General features: G+C 49.6%; 2 protein-coding genes across 2 annotated transcripts; one reads left to right on the top strand and one right to left on the bottom strand.

Annotated features, from left to right (window-relative positions):
- Nucleotides 1-632: 632 nt before the first annotated feature.
- Nucleotides 633-18,861, top strand: kiaa0586 (KIAA0586 ortholog; the record flags this gene model as incomplete). Its single annotated transcript, XM_080479814.1, has 27 exons — nucleotides 633-885; nucleotides 1,445-1,523; nucleotides 1,696-1,915; nucleotides 2,032-2,102; nucleotides 2,210-2,255; nucleotides 2,343-2,457; nucleotides 3,049-3,169; nucleotides 12,417-12,555; nucleotides 12,692-13,272; nucleotides 13,340-13,397; nucleotides 13,650-13,823; nucleotides 14,063-14,213; nucleotides 14,285-14,488; nucleotides 14,591-14,706; nucleotides 14,920-15,072; nucleotides 15,142-15,326; nucleotides 15,817-15,941; nucleotides 16,247-16,443; nucleotides 16,520-16,658; nucleotides 16,733-16,889; nucleotides 17,033-17,277; nucleotides 17,403-17,455; nucleotides 17,569-17,661; nucleotides 17,747-17,852; nucleotides 17,927-18,087; nucleotides 18,251-18,284; nucleotides 18,704-18,861. 27 exons carry the CDS (start codon nucleotides 633-635, stop codon nucleotides 18,760-18,762), a joined length of 4,035 nt encoding a protein of 1,344 aa, XP_080335940.1. The 3' UTR covers nucleotides 18,763-18,861.
- On the bottom strand, nucleotides 5,778-8,173 carry irf2bpl (interferon regulatory factor 2 binding protein-like; the record flags this gene model as incomplete). Its single annotated transcript, XM_080479442.1, has 1 exon — nucleotides 5,778-8,173. Exon 1 carries the CDS (start codon nucleotides 7,773-7,775, stop codon nucleotides 5,778-5,780), a length of 1,998 nt encoding a protein of 665 aa, XP_080335568.1. The 5' UTR covers nucleotides 7,776-8,173.

Raw genomic sequence — 18,861 nt, 5'->3', positions numbered from 1 at the left:
GAGGCTAATTACAGTAATAGAGTTAATTACATAACTAATTACTAATTACTGTGTCATAAGTAATTCAATGATTCTCTGCCCAACTGCCTTTGTCTCTTTAATACATGCTCATTAGATTAGATCAGTTCTGAGTAATTAATGACTTATTAGGGTCCGAGCCCAAGCAGAGCAGAGTTCTTGGGTTCTCTTGAGACCCAATTGGAATGCAAGGGATTATTTAATTTCATTTAATTTCATTTTATTTCATAAAATAAAATGTTATCATGTACAGGAAAGTTTTACGAATTGTTGTTCATTTAGTCACGTATGAAATGTGATTGATGAATTCTTTAAAAATCGATTTGTTCAGCCAACTTCACTGTGTGGTCCTGGTCCTTCATGTTGCTTTGCCACTACCGGAAGTCAGAGCTCGTTGAGCCCGGAGCAGTCCAGTACGCGCTCCCGTTGCCTGGTTTCAAGATTTCGCTTTTCAGACCTTTAATCTTTTGTTTTCGTTTTCTGGTTTTATTTAAGACTTAACTAAACTTTATCAACGTGTTTGAGCTCCCCCATTATTAACGTTATCGCGGTTTTATGTTTTTAAGCCGCTAATGTCGGCGCGGGAACTTCAAAAGCAGTTAGCAGCCGTTAGCATGTTGTCACCGGAGGAGGAGCCCCGGTACCGGTCCTCCGGCACCCAGGGCATCGACGATGTTTTAATCCGGTCCACTCGGGCCACTCTTGTTGAGCGGGGACCGGGGCCGGGACCGGGACGGGGACCGGGACCGGGACCGGGACGAGTCCATATCACCGTCCAGAAGCTGCCGGAGCCTCCCTGTGACCAGAGCCAGGGACAGAAGCCGGGGAGCAGTGCTTCCTCCCGGCCAGCGGCGGAGGCGAGACCCGGTGAGAGCTGCGGAGGCAACACAACACCGACTTTATTACTCAAACAGATCGTTTGTATTTGCAGTTACAACTTTTATTGCTTCATAATGAGCATAAACTGAGTGAAGTTATGTTTACAATCAGCTAAATATTGAAATCTCAGGCAACTTTTTTTTAAGGATAAAGTGCAAAACCGGTTATAATGAAATCAAACCCACTGAAACTGTAATCTGATGAATTTAAGAAGAAAATGAATAAATTAACTACAGGTTTTATCTATCTATTTATCACAGTCAGCATTATGATCATATGTGAGCATGCTACTATTTTCATTTATTTAGATTTTATTTTGTCAATTCTACTTCTAATACTTTTGTCAGCGTTCAGATTTCATTGACTATTATTATATAAGTATTACATATATATATATATAAGTATTTGCATTCCTTCAAAGGCTGAATTTATTTTTTGAAATCTGCTTTTATGTTGAAACCCCTTATCATTCAATAACATCACAACCCCCGTCAGCTTGTTTTGATGAAATCGTAAAGTTTTTTTTATCTAATTCAAACTCCTCTAGCGTCACCAGGCGGAGACTTGGTGACGACACGCTTCGCTTGTGGATATCGAGGAGCCGCCCTGGAGGAGCTGAAACAGCGGTGAGAGACACTGGGGAACGTGACATTTTAGATGAAGCAGCAGGGAAAAAAAACAATTAGCGATAGAAGACTTTTATTTTCACCACATTGAGCTTCAGTTAACAGAACTTTCATGTTCAGGTAGTCTTAACAGTTTCTACATGTATTTTAATTTCTTCTCTGTGTGGCTCAGCTCCCACAGCGCCCCCCGCAGCAAGGAGGTCAGAGTGCAGCTGTTGGATGGTCCCGCTCCCAGACTCCAGCAGCCAGGCGGAGATGCGGTGGGTGTCCGGGCGGAGGAGGGGCCGTCCTCTGGTCTCCTGGGAGACGGCGCTAACGCAGCAGCCGTGGCTGCGGCTGCAGCGGTTGCAGCAACGGCGGTTGCAGCAACGGCGCCTCTCATGAAGGTTAACGTGAATTACACGAAAACAATGGAAGATCAGACAAATTAAATCATCAAAATTTAAATCCTGAAAAGTTGAAAGTAAACACTTCTAAAGATTGAATGTTACGTTTGTGTCGCATTCAGGCTCAATTAGAAATGGAGGTTCGAATGTCTCAGCTGGTGGGGGATGTACAGAAACTAATGCAGAGAGACAGGTTTGTGCTACACACACACACACGCGCACACACACACACACACACACACACAGACACGCACACAAATACACGGTGACATCTCAGTAACATTTTTGCCTTCTCGTCAGGGGGCGGAGCCTGTGTCCAGAGACACAGAAAAATCACCAGCTGCAGGTAAACACACACACCTTATCATCATCATCAGAGAGAGAGAGAGAGAAAGAGAGAGAGAGAGAGTTGATTTGCGGTCTTGTCCATCAGAGTCAGCTTCTGGAATCAGCTTTCCACATCCCGACAAGCCACGCCCCCACAACCTCTGACTTCACAGCTGCAGTTTGTCCCACTCACCTGCAGGTCACACACCTGCACACAGCAGGTACACACACACACACACAAAGCACCATTCCCATGAACCTCACACATGGTTTTTGTTCACAGAGCTTTTAATTACTTAAATGTGAATGAATGAGGAAAAGTCGCCAAATGTCCACCAGGGGGCAGCAGAGACTCTGAGTACCGTGTGGCTTTTCACATCTGCAGTTACTATGGCAACGTTTTACAGCCGCATACGTGTGCATGTGTGGACAATGCTGTCATGTCACCCTGAATTGATCATTTGGCTGCCTCGTGTAGATGCGAGGCACAAAGATTACTATCTCCGGACCCCGTTTGAAAATAAATAAATACATTCACTTGGTTTGTTGGGAGCACGTTCACTACACTCACATCAAAACGTGTGGAAAAAAATCAAGAATAGTGTGCTCAGATTTTTGTTTGCAATCCAGTAATCCAATTGAAAGCAGATGGGATTTGGGTGAAAATGATACCAATTTTTCCTGGTATCTCTTTGTCAGCAGCGAGCAGCAGAGACACAATATTTCATTTGTTTCTGCTTCTGTTTGCCTCTTATCTTCAAAAACTGTTTTGACATCCCGACTCATTGTTTTGTGCTTCTTCCCCTCTTCAGACGTAAACATTGTCGCCGACTGGCCAAAGAGCTCCATGGCAACCACAGCATCTGCTGCCATGGAAACCGCCCAGGTCGCCATGGAGACGCAGCACCATAGCCAACGGCTGCAGCAGACCAGGTGAGAAGGGGCGGGGGGTGGGGGTGGGGGTGGGGGTGGGGGTGGGGGTGGGGGTGGGGGTGGGGGGGTCAATAGGTTGAGTCTCGATGTCCATCCATGAGGACACTTCTCATTGGCCGACAGTGTGAGAGGGCGACCAATCAGGAGACAGACGCAATTTATGGTTTAGTTTCATTTCACTTGTCAGGAATTTAAAGACGGATTGTGACTGAAAGACAGTAATCCTGTTTTATCCTGCACATATACTACAAGAGTATTGTAATAATGTAGGAGCATTTCTATAATGGTATTATAGAAATAAAGTACTGTAGTAGTACTACAGTAATACTGTAGTGGAAGTGGCTGTGAGTCCCCTTTCTTCTTTTTTTTCTTTTTTTCTTTTTTTTTTTTTTTTGCTGCATTGCAGATTTTGGTGTGTGTGACCCACTTTAGGCTTCTGCCTTTAAGAAAATGTCTATTTCTGCTCTGCCTCTCTTCACACATCATCAGCAGGTGGTGATATCGTCCTGTAATGTCAGATGACACAGTGGAGGTTGTTTCCTCAATCTTATTTGAGCCTGTTGACACGACGTTCTTCACTCTTTACTCAGTGTTCTGCTGTTCAGAAGATTAAGTTGTGTGAAGGCTGAAGTGACTGAGTTGCGTTTGAATTCAGTGTGAACTTCCTCCCTAAACCTTCACACTGAGAGCCTCTCAGGTTAGAGGATAATTGATAATAATAGCATAAATAAACAGTGTGGTTCCTGTTGGTGTGACTTACATATAAGGGACTGATAACATGGATCTTGAAGCTCAAACAGGAAGTGAGGCAAAGTGAAGCAGTGTGATGGACTGAGAATAAGAGGTCAGATGTGAGTGAAAAGTGTCATAGCGATGGATTTTATTCGGACTGACTCGGCTCCAAAGGCACGTTACAGAGCGGCTGTGTTTCATCGTGTTTCCGAACGACACAAAGACAGAAGAACCATCACAGAGAGGCTGAACTGAAGCTTCCGTTATCGCAGTAAAAAATCTCCAAAAATAAAATTAAAAAAGTATTTCACATCCTTGTACAAACTCAAACTCATAAAAAAGTCTACAATAAGAAATGAACATCCGTATAAAAACTTGGGGAGAAAAAAAAAAGGTTTGTACAGACGGAACCGTCACTGTTCACCAACACTGGCTTTCCAACACATGGAGAAGATTTCTACATTCTACCCACAAAGAAAAACAAAAAAAAAAACCTCGCCGTCCCGGGAGCCAATCAGCTCCTAACATCTCTACTCACTGACGGATAAATGTTTCAATATACAAACTGTCAGAGTTGCTTCACACCTCAGTTTATACATTTCTACTCTTTACAGCTTCACTGTGTCTTTTAAAAAAAAAAAAATTCCATTCAATATTTTACATTTAAAGAAAGAAAAACAGTAAGAATGTTGTTCCATTGACGTCTATGAAGCTACTGACGTTCGCATGCCAACCAGCAGCATCTGTAGCAGGGGTGTCAAACACGTTTCAGTTCAGGAACTAACGGTAAAATACTGCCATAATAACCTTTTAGATTTAAACTTTTGAAGTTTTTCTCCGTTTTGGTGCCGAGTATCGGTGGTGAAAATGTCCATTTTTGATGTTCGACACCCCTGATCTAGTTTGTCCTGCAGGTTGAATGTCACACAGTCGAGGCTAATTCCCCCCTGAAACACTGACTGACGATGAGAGGAATAAACAGGCAAAACAAATAGTAATCAAACAGTCGCTGATGTTGCAGACGGACCGTCAAAGGGCCTCTGATGTCACTCAGAGCAAACGAACCATCCACAAATACAAAGACATGAAACTGAAGAGTTATTTTCATGTCAGGCGATGCTGCTTCACCTTCACATTAAAACTTTCATTTAAATCTTAGCTGGACCGACTGGCGCCTCTTAACTCTGTAAATAACGGAACTGTTTCCATATATGTTTATAAGCTCTGCTTCTTTCTTTTAACAACTGAAACGTGTTTTGTCTGCTCGGGTTGAGCTTTATTAAAAACCCTCAGCAGCAGCTCATTGTTGCTTCAAGAAGCTGAACCTCGCATTGAATTTACATTTTGTGCAGAAATCTGAATATTTAGTTCTTGTTGGATCATTTAGGAGTTTCACTGAGACCAAAGCATCTTTTTTTTTTATATATATATTTTTGTTATAATCTTGATCTGAACATGGGAGCAGCAGAAAGCTGATGATGAAACGACCACAGGTTCACACACTGAAGCTCTGAGCAGGTTCAGAAAAATGTGTTTGTGGCTGTTTAGTGTGACGCTTCAAAGCAGCTTAAAGCTCAATTTAACTTGAAAGATCCAACTCCCAAACCCGTTCTACTCTGTGAAGACGAACTGGACTCCCTCTCAGTTTCTAAAGATGTTTGTCCACCTGAGGGGAGACCGGAGTGGTGGAGGACGGAGAGTCGGTCCTGCAGGAAGCAGCTCTGGGTTGTGAATCAGTGTTGCAGCTCTGCAGTTTGTTCCTGTACATGATAAACGTGACGGTACAAGTTTCTCCTGTGGTTTCTGGTCCACCAGTGAAGTTTGAGGCTCAGCAGCAGACTGGTAGGGGACAGTCCCCCCCCCCCCCCCCCCCCCCTCAGGGGTCTCTCTCCTTCTTCACCTTCACGTCTCCGGCCAGGATGGTGGCGATCTCCCCCTGCATGAAGGCCCAGGGCACGTTGGAGCCCACCAGCGGGCACTTCTCCCCGCTGGGGCAGTACACCTCCCCGGACGCGCCCTGCGCCTTGATGCTCTCCCTGGAGCAGGGGAAGCAGAACTTGTGCCCGGGGACGGAGGGACACTGCACGAAGTGCGTGTCTTCCAGACGCTCGTGGCAGATGGTGCAGCACAGAGGCCCGCTGTTGGCCATGGGCGAGTCGGGCACGCTCTGCGCGTGCACTTGGTCCATGCCCCCCGCGGACTGGGAGGGCGCGGGCAGCCCGAGGTCCCCGCTGCGGGAGGAGAGTCGTCTCTGGCCGGACACCGAGGCGGGAGACACCGGGCTGCTGCTGGTGTGTCTGGAGGAGGAGGTGGTGGAGTGCACCGAGTCCCGGTCCTTGTTGGGCGAGTGCGCGTTCCCAAGCGTGTCCGCAACCGACATGAGCGCGGCCATCGGGGACTGTCCGTTCTGTGAAGGCGCGGCGGGCTCCGGGGGCGTGGCGCGGCCGGGTCCGAGCGGCGGCGGCGGCCCGGCGAACGAGCTTGCGGCCATGGACAGTTTGAGGGCTTCCGCCTGACTATTGATCCACTGCTGCCGCTGCTGCTCCTCCGCCCGGACCTCCGCGGAGTCCGGCTCCGGGGAAGCTTTCCTCTTCCTCACCCCGCCCCGGTTGCCGCTCCCCCCGCCTCCTCCCGCCAGAGCCCGGCCGGGGAGCACCAGGGAGGTGGGCAGCAGCGGGTAGCTGCCGTCGGTGTACGGCTGCGGCAGCATGTCGTCTCCCACCCCGTCCTTAAAGAACCGCAAAGACTCCGGTAGTAAGTCGCCCAGCAGCCGCCAGTCCCCGGAGCCGTGCTTCTTCTCGTACTCCAGGTACTTGAACCCGGAGGACAGCCCGCGGCCGAAGTCCTTCATGCAGTCCTGGTACATCTGCTTGGCCACTCCGGAGGCGCTGGAGAACACGTTCCCGGACCCGGTCGGGTACTCGATGAAGATCTTCAGCTCGTAGTCCAGTCCCGGTTTGGACACCGCGTCGAAGGCGAACACGCGGCCCACCAGCCCGTGGTCCTTCTTGAAGCGGACGTCGAACGGGGTGCAGCCGGACAGGGCCACCAGCGTGTCCCGCACCGGCTTAGGCCTGCTGGTCCACTCCTCCTGCCGGTTCCGGAGGCTCTCGCTGAGCTCGGCCAGCACCTCCGCGTTCCGCTGCTTTTCCTTCAGCTCCCGGTCCTGGTCCGTACTGGACACCGAGGCTGGCCGCTTCCCCCCGGGCTCAGAGAGTCCCGCCTGGCCGGACAGAGACACCCCGACCGTGGAGCCGTGCGGAGGGGCGGCTCTGCCCGCCAGCCCGTGAGACCCGACCGTCTGCGGCAGCAGGTTCGGAGGGACGGTCATCGGTGCCGGGGCCGACACCAGCCCCGCGTGACTCCGGCTCCGTGAATTCGGGCTCTGACGGTTCAGCTCCGGCGGCCCGTCGTCCGGTTTGAACCCGTTGGGTGCCCCGAGCCCGTTGTGCAGCCTGCCGCTGCTGTGGCCGCTGTAGTCGAACCTGGCCCGGCCGTCCGTCCCCAGGGAGTACCGGTCCAGACCGGGCTGTGGGGGCTTTCCCGGAGGGTCGGGTTGGTGGTGGTGGTGGTTGAGCTGTCCACCCGGCTCCTTCCCGCTCAGTAACACCGCCTGGCTTTTAGTCACGGTGGGCTGCTGCTGCGGGGCGGGCGGCGGTCCACCGGTGGGGGACCGGCCCTCCTGGAAGCCGTGCGCTCGCTTCAGGTGGCGCGTCGTCTCGATGACGAACTCGATCCGGTCCGCGCCCTCGTAGTTGACGCAGCCGCGGCACACGGGCTCGGTGAAGTCCCAGATCATGGCCCAGGGCATGCGGGGCAGATCGCACAGGTAGCAGGACTGTCTGCGGGACGAGGAGACCTGCGGGGAGGACATGATCCCGGGCTCCCGCCCTGCCTCCTCCCGGAGCGGTTGTACAGAGACGGAGAGACGAAGGAAGGACTGCGGTGCCTCGTCTCAGGTTATTGTTCGTCCTCCTGCTCCTGATGCTGATGCTGGATCTCCGTGTGCCGCTGCAGAGACGGAGAGGAGGGGGGCTGCGTTATTTCCCTGCATGCATCACTCCTACAGAGGCTGAGGAATTTTGATTGTAACCCCCCCCCCCCAGAAATACCATCTGGTAGAGTAAGTGACGTCACCATACCCCCTATGACGCCACTTGTTGCCCTCCTTCCACCTGTGTCACTCCTCCTCCTCCTCAGCTGCAGACTCCAGCTGAAATCTGAAGGTTAAAATCTGTCAATAATAAACGGATCTGTTTCCAGTTGGAGGTTCTTTACAGTCCCTCTCTGTTCTCCTCTTAATGTGTATCCAGGCTTCAGTCTGAGAGCAGAGTCTCCTCGTGTAACCAACAACAAAATGTCAAAACACGTATTTGATTTTGCTTCAGCAGCAGAACCACATGGTGTGTTTTCAATACATGATCCAATGCAACTGTCCAGAAAAGCCAGAACACCTGTGAGCCTATCAGAGCTGATTTTATTATTTACATATTCAATCTCTATTGTGTGAGCAAACAGTTTAACAGTCAAGCTCCCTCTGTTCTGCTTCAGTTGTAAACCATTGAACCGAGCTGAGCAGCTTCAGGAGTGAAACATGACGACAAAGGTCCTCTGTTTATTTTGATTTTAAATTTCACACTTTGTTGTAGTCGTATCCCTCCTTCTTCCTCACTTTATCCTCATTAGACCCCTTTTTCATGGCCAGTCAGTGTCTCTTCCTGCTCATCAGGTGACGGTGCAGGTCGTCAGTCCATCACAGAGACAAACAGTCTGTCCAGATGAAGACATGATCAAATGAATCAACTTGGTATTGTTCAGTTTGTAGAGCAGGCATAGGTCTTTAAATCCAGTGGCTGGTTGGATTCATATCTTTGCTCTTAAAGGTCCATCAGGCCAGAACCGAACAGGGATATTCTCAACGTGATGCGGAGAGCTCAGCGTTCGAGTCTCACTGGAGGAAAACGTCAATGACTCAGACATGTTGAAGCCGCGCTGCAGAGACTCTGTTACCAGGCAGCTTTGTGTGTGTGTGTGTGTGTGTGTGTGTGTGTGTGTGTGTGTGTGTGTGTGTGTGTGTGTGTGTGTGTGTGTGTGTGTGTGTGTGTGTGTGTGTGTGTGTGTGTGTGTGTGTGTGTGTGTGTGTGTGTGTGAGAGAGAGGGAGAGCCTTGATCGTCCTGTTCTTTGTTCACACAAAAACATGATCCTTTATCATCCAGTTATACATTTTTTTTTTGAATGTTTTTTTAACCCTGAAACAGAGGTCACACTGACCTACATATCTGCACGTGTGTCACTCATCCTGAAACACAGCGACACAGTTGATAGCCCGTTGTCAGAAGTAGCAGTAGATCATTTCCACTAGAGAGAAAATGGACACAACCAGTGCAGAGACCTTCATAATGTGATGGAATGTTTTACTGTGGATCATAAGAACATGACCAGTTAAAACCAGAAGATCAGTTTGAGTTTATTTTTTCATTTGTGTCTCCGTTTGGATGAAAGAAGAGGAAAATGTCATTTTGATTTGCAGTTTGCGAATGTCAAAAGCAGATGCAGATTGGAAAATGTTTATAAAAAACGGCTGATGATGTTAAAAAAAAAAGAAAAAAGAAAAAAAAAAAGGTCCATTTCAATTGTAAATCTTCTTCGAGAGACCCCAGACACAGTAACCCCTTCACGCTCTCTCACACAACAGTGCAGCGCTCTCGACCTTCAATAGGAGCAATTTGGGGTCTCGTGTCTTTGTCAAGGACATTTCAACATACAGAGGAAGCCACAGCCGCCCCTCCAGAAAGAGAAAGTTCCTTCAGTGGGAGACTCTGGCGTCCCTCTAGGGAATTGATTAGGAAAGAGAGCCCCGTGTGTCTGTTGTGCAGCAGTGAGGCGACGGTGAATCTCTCCGGACTCAGACGCAGGCTGTAATGTGAGTCAGCTTGAGTGTACAATCTGTTCCGATGTGCATCGCAGACCGACTGCGAGGCTGCAGCCTCCGTCTCATTCATTCATCTCTCTTTCTCTCCGTCTAACAACTGCAGTCTCCCCCACACCGTCGCCGCGTATGATGCGGTGGTTGCCATGGTAACCAGCCTCCTTCGGCTGAAAACGGCCCGTACTCAGGAATGTTTTGGAGACAAAGAGACGCCAAGGAATCTGCCGGTGGCACGCTCAGATCAATAAAATACTTTTCAATTTAAATTTGAACACACACACACGTCGTATCATGGCACCGACTCCATTTATAGACGATGATGTCAGCACATTCTTTCTCCCAGCATCTGTGGCTGCCCACCCACTTGAGCCCCCCTCCTCCTGCCGCAGCATCGACTAGTCTCCTCCCCCCTTTGTCTGGTCTGACTGGTGGCGCTGAGGCTTCACGTCTCATCTGATCGTTTAAGACGTCGAGACTCTGTATTCTGACTGTTTGGGTCAAATCTAACTCACGTCAGCCCACATGGCTTCCTTGTGAGCCTGTGTGAGGCTTCAAGCAGCCCCAGGCACTGTGGCTGGCGTGGGGCAGGTTGGTGCTGCAGGAGGTCCAGATGATCCAGCGTGAGACAGGAAACGGCACAGAGCAGCCCGAGAAGGCGAACGCACAACATTGACATTCATCTGCAGTCGCTTCTACGTCTCCCGTCTGTTACTGGTCACATGTGAAGGTCTACGGAGGAGGAGAAGAAACCCAAGCTGCCCCTCCCCTCTGTGAATGAAAGCCTCTCTTCTCTATCAGCATCCCTCCTCCCGGTCGCCATGGCAAACTGCTGAGGTGTTGCCTAGCAACGGTCTGCAGCAGCTGTTATAGACGCACACATACACAGGGAAATAAACACAGATGTCGATACACACTGCATTTTCCTCCAGACACACCACTAGTGTGTGTGTGTGTGTGTGTTGTGAGTACTCAGCCTTTTTTTTTTTCCAGTCTTTGTTGTGCAAACCATTTTTTTTGACTGTATTTAAATATCGTTGTTTATCTGTCCCATTGACACAGACTAACGCTGCGTTTACACACAGTCACGATGCGTTACAAATAAAATTTTCCCATCATTCGAGGCACATTCCTAACATTCTTATTGTGATATTACGCATCTGAACATCACAATAATGTTAGGAATGTCCCACGAATGACGAGAAAATGATATCTGTAATGCATCTTGTGTAAACGCAATATAATAATAATATTAGACAGTCAGATATTTGTCTCCTTCTGGTGGTGGTGGTGGTGGTTACGTAGACGGACAGGAGAGGAAGGAAATCTGTCAGGATGGTACGAAGAACAAGACTTGCAATTCCTCAATTTCAACACGTATAAAATAAAAAAAATTATTTAACGTATCAATCGGAGTAAAATTGACTGCTGTCTCCAAACAGCAGCTGTTTGCCAACAGCATGTTTATCACTGTCACCGCGGCAACCACTGAGTAATTAATGTAAAATTGATTCTTAACTAATAATTATTTTGTTACCATGACAACAGAGTGCCTGTACAAACCCTGGCGTTGTGTAATATACAGAGGAAGGTGTGTCCTCAGCCTTCTTGTGTATGGGAAAGCTAAACGTGGACACGTTGGCGGAGTGAAGTCCTGTGTTACCGATAGGGATGTCCCGATCCGATCGGTAGGTATCGGATCGGGGTGATATTGGGGATTTGTGAGTGATCGGGGATCGGCAAATCCAGCCGATCACCCCGACGATCTAAAAAAAAACAAAAAAACTGCGGTCCGCAACGTCACCTAATAACCACAACAATCAGGGACTAGAAGCTCCAGTCGAGCTGCAGAAGCTAGAAGCAGGTGGAGCGGGGCCATAGACCTATAAAACTAGAGTTATATATAGTGGTTTATGTGTTTATGTGCAGAAGTCCACGTCTAAATTTCTATGTGGTCTGTCTTCTGCTTTTTTATTGTGTTTGGTGAGTCACAGCGCCCCTAAAGGCCTGGCATGTGTACTGCATGCCCTGAGGCCTCGTGTTGAGCCGGGTTCATAGTGAGGTGTGGACGGAAGTTTTTTGGGAGAAGGCCAGGGAGGACAAGGATTGTTTTTTTGTCGTGTGGATGTTCCTCAGTTTACAACAACAACTAAAGTGAAAGAGAAGAATTTTGATTCAATAAGTGAGTTTTACAATAATTTCTAGCTAAACTTCTTAGCTTAGATTAGCTTCTGCCAATAGTGCTTCGAGCTTCAGACATTTTAGTTTCTCCAAAAATAGATATTGAGTATATTTGCAATAGCAATGTGAGTATCGGATCGGGAAAGTATCGGTATCGGCCGATACTCAATTCTGAAAAATCGGATCGGTATCGAGGCAAAAAAGTGTGATCGGGACGTCCCTAGTTACCGATGTTCAGCTCTCTGGAGTGTTTGTAAAGTTGTTACGACTTCATCAGTGTGTTGATGGTTGACTGGTGCTGCCCTCCACTAGTACTCATGTTCTCCTGATCTTCTTCCACCTCTTGCATTTTATTGAGAAAAGCCTTGGAGGCAAACACCGGGATTCTTTTCTATTTTTACTTTCAGGGACGACTGGCGTCTCCAAGGTCCTCAGGAAGAGTCCACAGACTCTCCGACCAATCACAGCAAGGAGGCGGCAAGCAGAGCCAATCAGGTGCTGAGAGAGATGAGACAATTCAGGGCCGAGATGAAAACACTGCTCAAGGTGAGGAAGAACCGCGCACACACACACACACACACACACACACACACACACACACACACACACACACACACACACACACACACACACACACACACACACACACACACACACACTAAATCTCTGTGTCGTCCTGCAGCCAGAAGACTTTCTGAAAACCAGCAGAACTGCACAGAGCCCACCTCAGTCCCAGCTCACCCAGTGCCAGCAGAACCTGGTCCAGTTGCAACAGAGCCAACAAGACCAGGTCCGCATGAAATGGGTCCAACAGGACCAGGTCCAACAGAACCGGGTCAACCCAAGCCAGGTCCAAACTAACCAGGTTCAACAGAGCCAAATTCACCCAGACCCGGTCCAACCAGACCAGCTCAAACAGAACCAGGTCAACCCAAACCATGTCCAACCAGACCAGGTCCAACAGAACTGGGTCAACCCAAACCAGCTCCAACCAGACCCAATCGAGCGAAACCAGTCCATACTAAACCAGTCTCAGCTGTACTGGTCTCGTCTGAACCGACCTCAGACCCAAATCTCAAAGCAGTCCCGGGGCGTGGAGATCCAGAGGAGGTCTGCGGCTCCATCCCCACTGGAAGCGGCAGCTCAAGTTCTCCATCAGGTCCGCAGACAACACAAACTCTTCAATGAGAACCTCAACTCGGCGCTGAGGTCCGCAAAGGCGGAGGGGCTGCATTTCCAGCTGGAGGCGATGTGCACCAACAGGTAGGAGGAGCAAAGATCTTTAGAGCTCTGCAACAGCTCAGAAACTGATCTGTGGTTCTCCCTGCAGGGACTGGACCCAGCAGGCCCGGATCAGGAAGACTGTTGATGCCTGGATCAACCTGCAGGTGAGCAGCCTGCAGCTCCTGGAGCTTCAGGCCTTTTGTTTCAGCTGATGAAAACTGCAGTGTGGCTCTGCTGCCCTCTGCTGGTCCATCCCTGCAACAACTGCTGGTCTCTCCTTTTTCTTTTTTTCCGAATACCTTCTTCATCACCTTGTGTTGACTTTGACTGTTTTCTCCTGATTTTGACTGAAACTTTTCCTCAGCTGTTCCTGGTTATTAAAGAATATATATAAAAACTCTCCTCCTCCTCCTCAGCCTCCTGAGGTGTCCGTAGAGAACGCCATTGACGGCAGGGCTGCAAATGCTGCTGTGACGTCACAGCAGCGAGCTCCCCGGAGCTCCGCCCCTTCCAAGAGGGGCAAGCTGGCGAGGGGGCCCAAACAAACAGGAAGTGAAGCGTTGTCAAGGAACGGAGTCAGAGGACAGAAGGTCAGACATCACTGACCATGCATTTCATTGGTCTGATAAGTCTTGTTCATGTTTCTAATTGGTGTGTGTGTGTGTGTGTGTGTGTGTGTGTGTGTGTGTGTGTGTGTGTGTGTGTGTGTGTGTGTGTGTGTGTGTGTGTGTGTGTGTGTGTGTGTGTGTGTGTGTGTGTGTGTGTGTGTGTGTGTGTGTGTGTGTCCCGGTCGGTGTGTGTGTGTCCCGGCCGATGTGTGCTCCCCCAGGAGGCGGCGCCTCAGAGAGGGAAGAGATCAGACAGCCAGCTGGAGGCGGAGGCGTACCTGACACGGCTGTACGGCAGGCCGCCTTACGAATGCCCGCCAGCATCGCCGCTCAACAGGAAGTCCCGTCCTCGCCTGGTGAAGAGCGTTGGAGGTCAGATTGAACCCGCTCAGATGCCACAGAACCGTGGAGGTGGGCGCGCCTGACTTCTTATTTTCTCTCAGGTGTGAAGCTGAAATCCTGTGGGACACAGACCAGGCTGACTCCTGCTTCTGCTGTAGCTCCGCCCCCTTCATGGACTCCACCTGTCGCATTAGGTCCTCCCTTCACTTCGTACACTATACGACCCCACCTGTGCAGTAACCCACCCCCGCCCTCAGGTGACCCCACTGACCGGCAACACCCCATCTACAAGGCAATAGCACTAGGTCAGTAAACTTCTAAAATTACCCAGAAGCCCTTTCATGGGCACACGTTTTAAAACACACACACACACACTAAAATCAAAACAAGCTTGAACATCCTTGCAGGTCCTCCCAGGGTAGGCTCTTCTAGGCCATGGCGTCCTCCGGCTGAGATGGCCCCGCCCACCTGTCCTTCAGCTGCCAGCATGGTTGCCACGGACGACAGAGCAGCAGACTGTCAGGTGAGCTGGCCGTGAGTTCCTGATGAGTCGTCATGTTGGAGCTGCCTGCAGGTGATCACATTCACCTCCAAACACAAACATGATGATGCCTCCGCCCTGCATTTGGGCTGTTACTATAGTAACAACGATTGATGCCATAACCATGGCAACCAAAGTCAAACCCCTGACACATGAAGTGTAAGCAAGTGTAACCGTGGAATATTCTGTTAACAGCAGCGGGACACTGATGAAGCTCCGCCCCCTCCTGTGACGTCACGCACCGTGAAGATCATGGAGACGAGGAGTGAGGAAGATGAGGAGGATGAGGAGGACAAGGAGAACCACTTTCCTGGAACTGACTTTCTCTCTGTTGCTGACATTGTACAGGTAACCTCCTCCTGCTCCTGCTGCTCCTGCTGTTTCTGACTCCTCACAGTGTGACACTGCCCCCCTCAGGAGGAGGAGAGTGTGGCGGGTGAGGACGCTGTGGAGGTTGATGGAGGTCCGTCCACTCCTCCGGTGCAGTACCAGGGTCCAGTCTTCCCACCGCAGGCCCCCGCTGCCTTCCGTGCCCAGGATCAGGACCCCATCCTGGGCTTTGACGTGCACAGAGATGCCCTGGAACACCGTCTGGTGGAATGGTGACTAAACTGCTCTGAACATCAGATAAACAATCGGAGTGTTGTGATGCTAGAAGTACAAGTTTAAAAAACTTAATTTAGTTCTATAGAGATAAATTTCAAGCCCAGTGGGTCTCTATGATGAACCAATAAGCCTGTTTTTTACAATCAGGGTTTTTTATGTTTAAAGATTGTTTCATGCATTAATCTAAATCGTTTAGACGATTCTCATTCTTTTGAAATATGAAAGATGTTTTACTGCAAAACCAACGTGGTTTGAGTGAAAGGAATCGACAGGGAGTGTGAGGTCTGACTCCATTCTCTGCTGAGTGACTCGGATATCTCCAGTCAATCAAAAGATGACCTTTTTAATCCATATTCTCTCTAAACAGGATGTTGTTGTTTTTCTGGATTCGATATCATTCCAGCCTATTGGCCCGTTGGAAGTTTATTGAACTTGATGCGCATCCCGACTCTTATGTGTGTACCTGCTTCATTCGTTGGTGTTCAGGGTGGAGCAGCAGGTGATGTCCCGGATGATTTTGGAGATGATCCCCCCTCCGCTCCGTGACCCTACAGGCCACTGCCACACTGAGCAGTCAGACGTCGAGGAGCAGAGCATCGCCTCGGACATCGGTAAGCTCCCTTCACCACTTTGACTCTTCCCCCTCTGTCTGACTCCTCCTCCTCCTCCTGCTCCTCCGCCCTGACTCCTCCCCCTCCATCCTGACTCCTGCTCCTCCACCCTGACTCCTCCTCCTCCTCCTGCTCCTCCGCCCTGACTCCTCCCCCTCCACCCTGACTCCTCCCCCTCCATCCTGCTCCTCCGTCCTGACTCTTCTTGACTCCTCCTCCTCCTCCTTCCTGATTCCTCCTCCTATGTCTTGACTCCTCCTTCTCAATCCTGACTCCTGCTCCTCCGTCTGGACTCCTCCTCTCAGTGGAGGCAGCAGGAGTGTCAGACCTGCAGCGGTTTCGAGACTTGAACTCGGAGGTGGTCCAGCAGACCGTGATCGAGGTTCTCACTGAAATCGTGGCAAGCATGTTGGGTCAGAGGGAGGAACCATCACCGAGCCTACGATCAGGATCAGGACCAGGACCAGGACCGGACCTAGAGAGACCAAGAACACCAGAGCAGGTCAGCTCCTCCTGAGTGTTTGCACCTCCTTTTCTGCTCCTCTTCCCAGAACTCACATCTTCTGCTTCACTTTCAGGAAAATGTGCTTCTCACACCAGCACTAACTCCACCTACCAGCCCGGCCACGCCCGCCAGCAGAGAGGCCACGCCCATAGCCACACCCCCTCCATCCGAACCAGCCTCCCCGCTGATTGAGGAGCCAGCTCAGTCTCCAGGTATCAGTAATCAGGTTACACCAGTGACATCTTATGATTCAGATGACAACATGCATTTCGATTTTGGACCTCAGAGCATGTGGCCACGCCCACTCCCAGCCCAGAGCCCGCCCCCTCAGCAGGAAGTCCAACAACTCATCAAGCCACGCCCACTTCAAACTGGCCAGATGTTGAGCTGCCATTGGACGAGGACAAACCACAACAACACCTGAATACACGCCAGCAAACACTGTATGACACACACACACACACACACACACACACACACACACACACACACACACACACACACACACACACACACACACACACACACACACAGAGTTTATAATGACTTTACCTCTACATGTCTTTCTGTGTGTGTGGTCCTGCAGACTGATGTCAGTTGCAGAGGAGGAGCCTCGTCTATCCTCCCCTCTTCCTCCCTCCCGCTCTCCTCCCCCCGAAGCAGGACCAGCACCACACAGCACATCCTCAGAAGAGTCCAGTACTTCCTCCTTTTCCTGCTCATCCTCCTCCTCCTCCAGCACAGCAGTGACTGCAGGACCTGAAGCAGCTGTGAAACACATCTCAGAGGGAGAGGTGCTCATCGGTGTCAACCAGCAGGCGGCCATGACAGGTGACATCATCTTCACCTTCATCATCATCAAAGTCACTGAAAGAAACTAAGACATCAAGTAATTCAGTCAGGAAGTTCCTGTTAATGTCTGTAATCCTCTCAGTCTCTGTCTCTTTGTGTCTCAGAGGCCGAGGCTGTCTGCAGTTTCTCCAGCTCTCTGCAGGAGTTTGAGGAAATGGTGAGGTGTCGCCGGTTCGATTCCCGCAGTGCCGGCATGTGTTACTGCAGTGGAACTTTACATCAGTGTTGAAAGGTTTGAAAGGTTAACGGTTTGTTCTCTGCTTCCTGCAGGACTTTGACCCCCTCAGTGAGGGACAGGTCAAAGGTCGGGGCCTCTCTCTGAGCCTGCTGACGAAGAGCAGAGGGGAGCGCCCACAACCAGAGGTCAGCTCACAAAGAGTTTGTTGTTCATCAATTGCTCGTTTGTTTATTTGTTGCACGTCTAACGTGACATGTTCTCTGACCTCAGGGCTCGTGGGGGAGGGAGGAGCAGCGGGAGGTGAGAGACAACGGCATGATGAAACCTGGTAGGGTGGGGAGTCTGATGTCACCGGGTCAGATCAGCCAAGCTGCAGGTCACACACACACACACACCTCACCTTTCTGTTTCCTGTATGACATCGACATGACATCACTCTGCCTCCTCCAGACGTGTCGGAGCCGAGCGCTGAAGGAAGCAATCAGATCCTCGGTATCACAGGCAACACCGCCATGGAGCTGATGAGCACGTTGACCTCTGACCTCTTCACAGACCGCTCCCCATCTCCTCCTTATCCTCTTCCTCAGCTGGGAGGAGCTAACACTGCACAGGTGTGACATACGCCAACACACACACACACACACACACACACACACACACACACACACACACACACACACACACACACACACACACACACACACACACAAAGCAGCTTTACTGAAGGTTTGATTGTTGACATGTTTTTCTTTGTTTACCTGTTTCTGTTGTCAGGTGGTTCTAGACTGCAGCACAACCTCACTCTCAGGTACGACGACCCCCCCAGTCCAGGTTCAGTAGGACGGGTTCATTCAGAGAAGCAATTTCACTTCAGGGATCATTTCAGAAAAAAAATGTCAGAAAGGAAATTATCGAAAAACATCAACTGTACAAACCTGAGGAGGAAGAATGGACTCCTGAACTCGGGTTCAGTTTGTTCAAACTTTGATAACAAAACAACGACTTGGAAATGTTAGAAAGGAACAATTTGACTTATAAAATAGAAAATACGTTATTAATCTCAGATGGAAATTCCTTATTTCTTTCTATAGTATTGATATTCTGCCTGTTGTTGTTAGTATTGATATTCTGACTGTTGTTGTCGATGACGATATTGTTACTGTCTATTGTGTCACCTGTTAATCCACCAGAGTTCACTAGCAGACTCACCTGTGTTTATTTTTGCAGCTGCACAGCAGGAAGAAGAAGGTACAGCAGCATCAGACTCCACTGATGATGTTTTCTGACTGTTACCATGGCAACGTTTCCTGTTCAAGGTTTAGTGTTATGTCTGTTCCAAGTTCCAGTTTTCTTCAAATAAATATGTTTTCTATTTTGTAAAACTT

The sequence above is a fragment of the Lipophrys pholis genome (genome assembly GCF_963383615.2).
Source record: "Lipophrys pholis genome assembly, chromosome: 14".
NCBI lineage: Eukaryota > Metazoa > Chordata > Actinopteri > Blenniiformes > Blenniidae > Lipophrys > Lipophrys pholis.
Note: the sequence above shows the minus strand (reverse complement) of the source record. Positions and strands in the feature narration are given on the sequence as shown.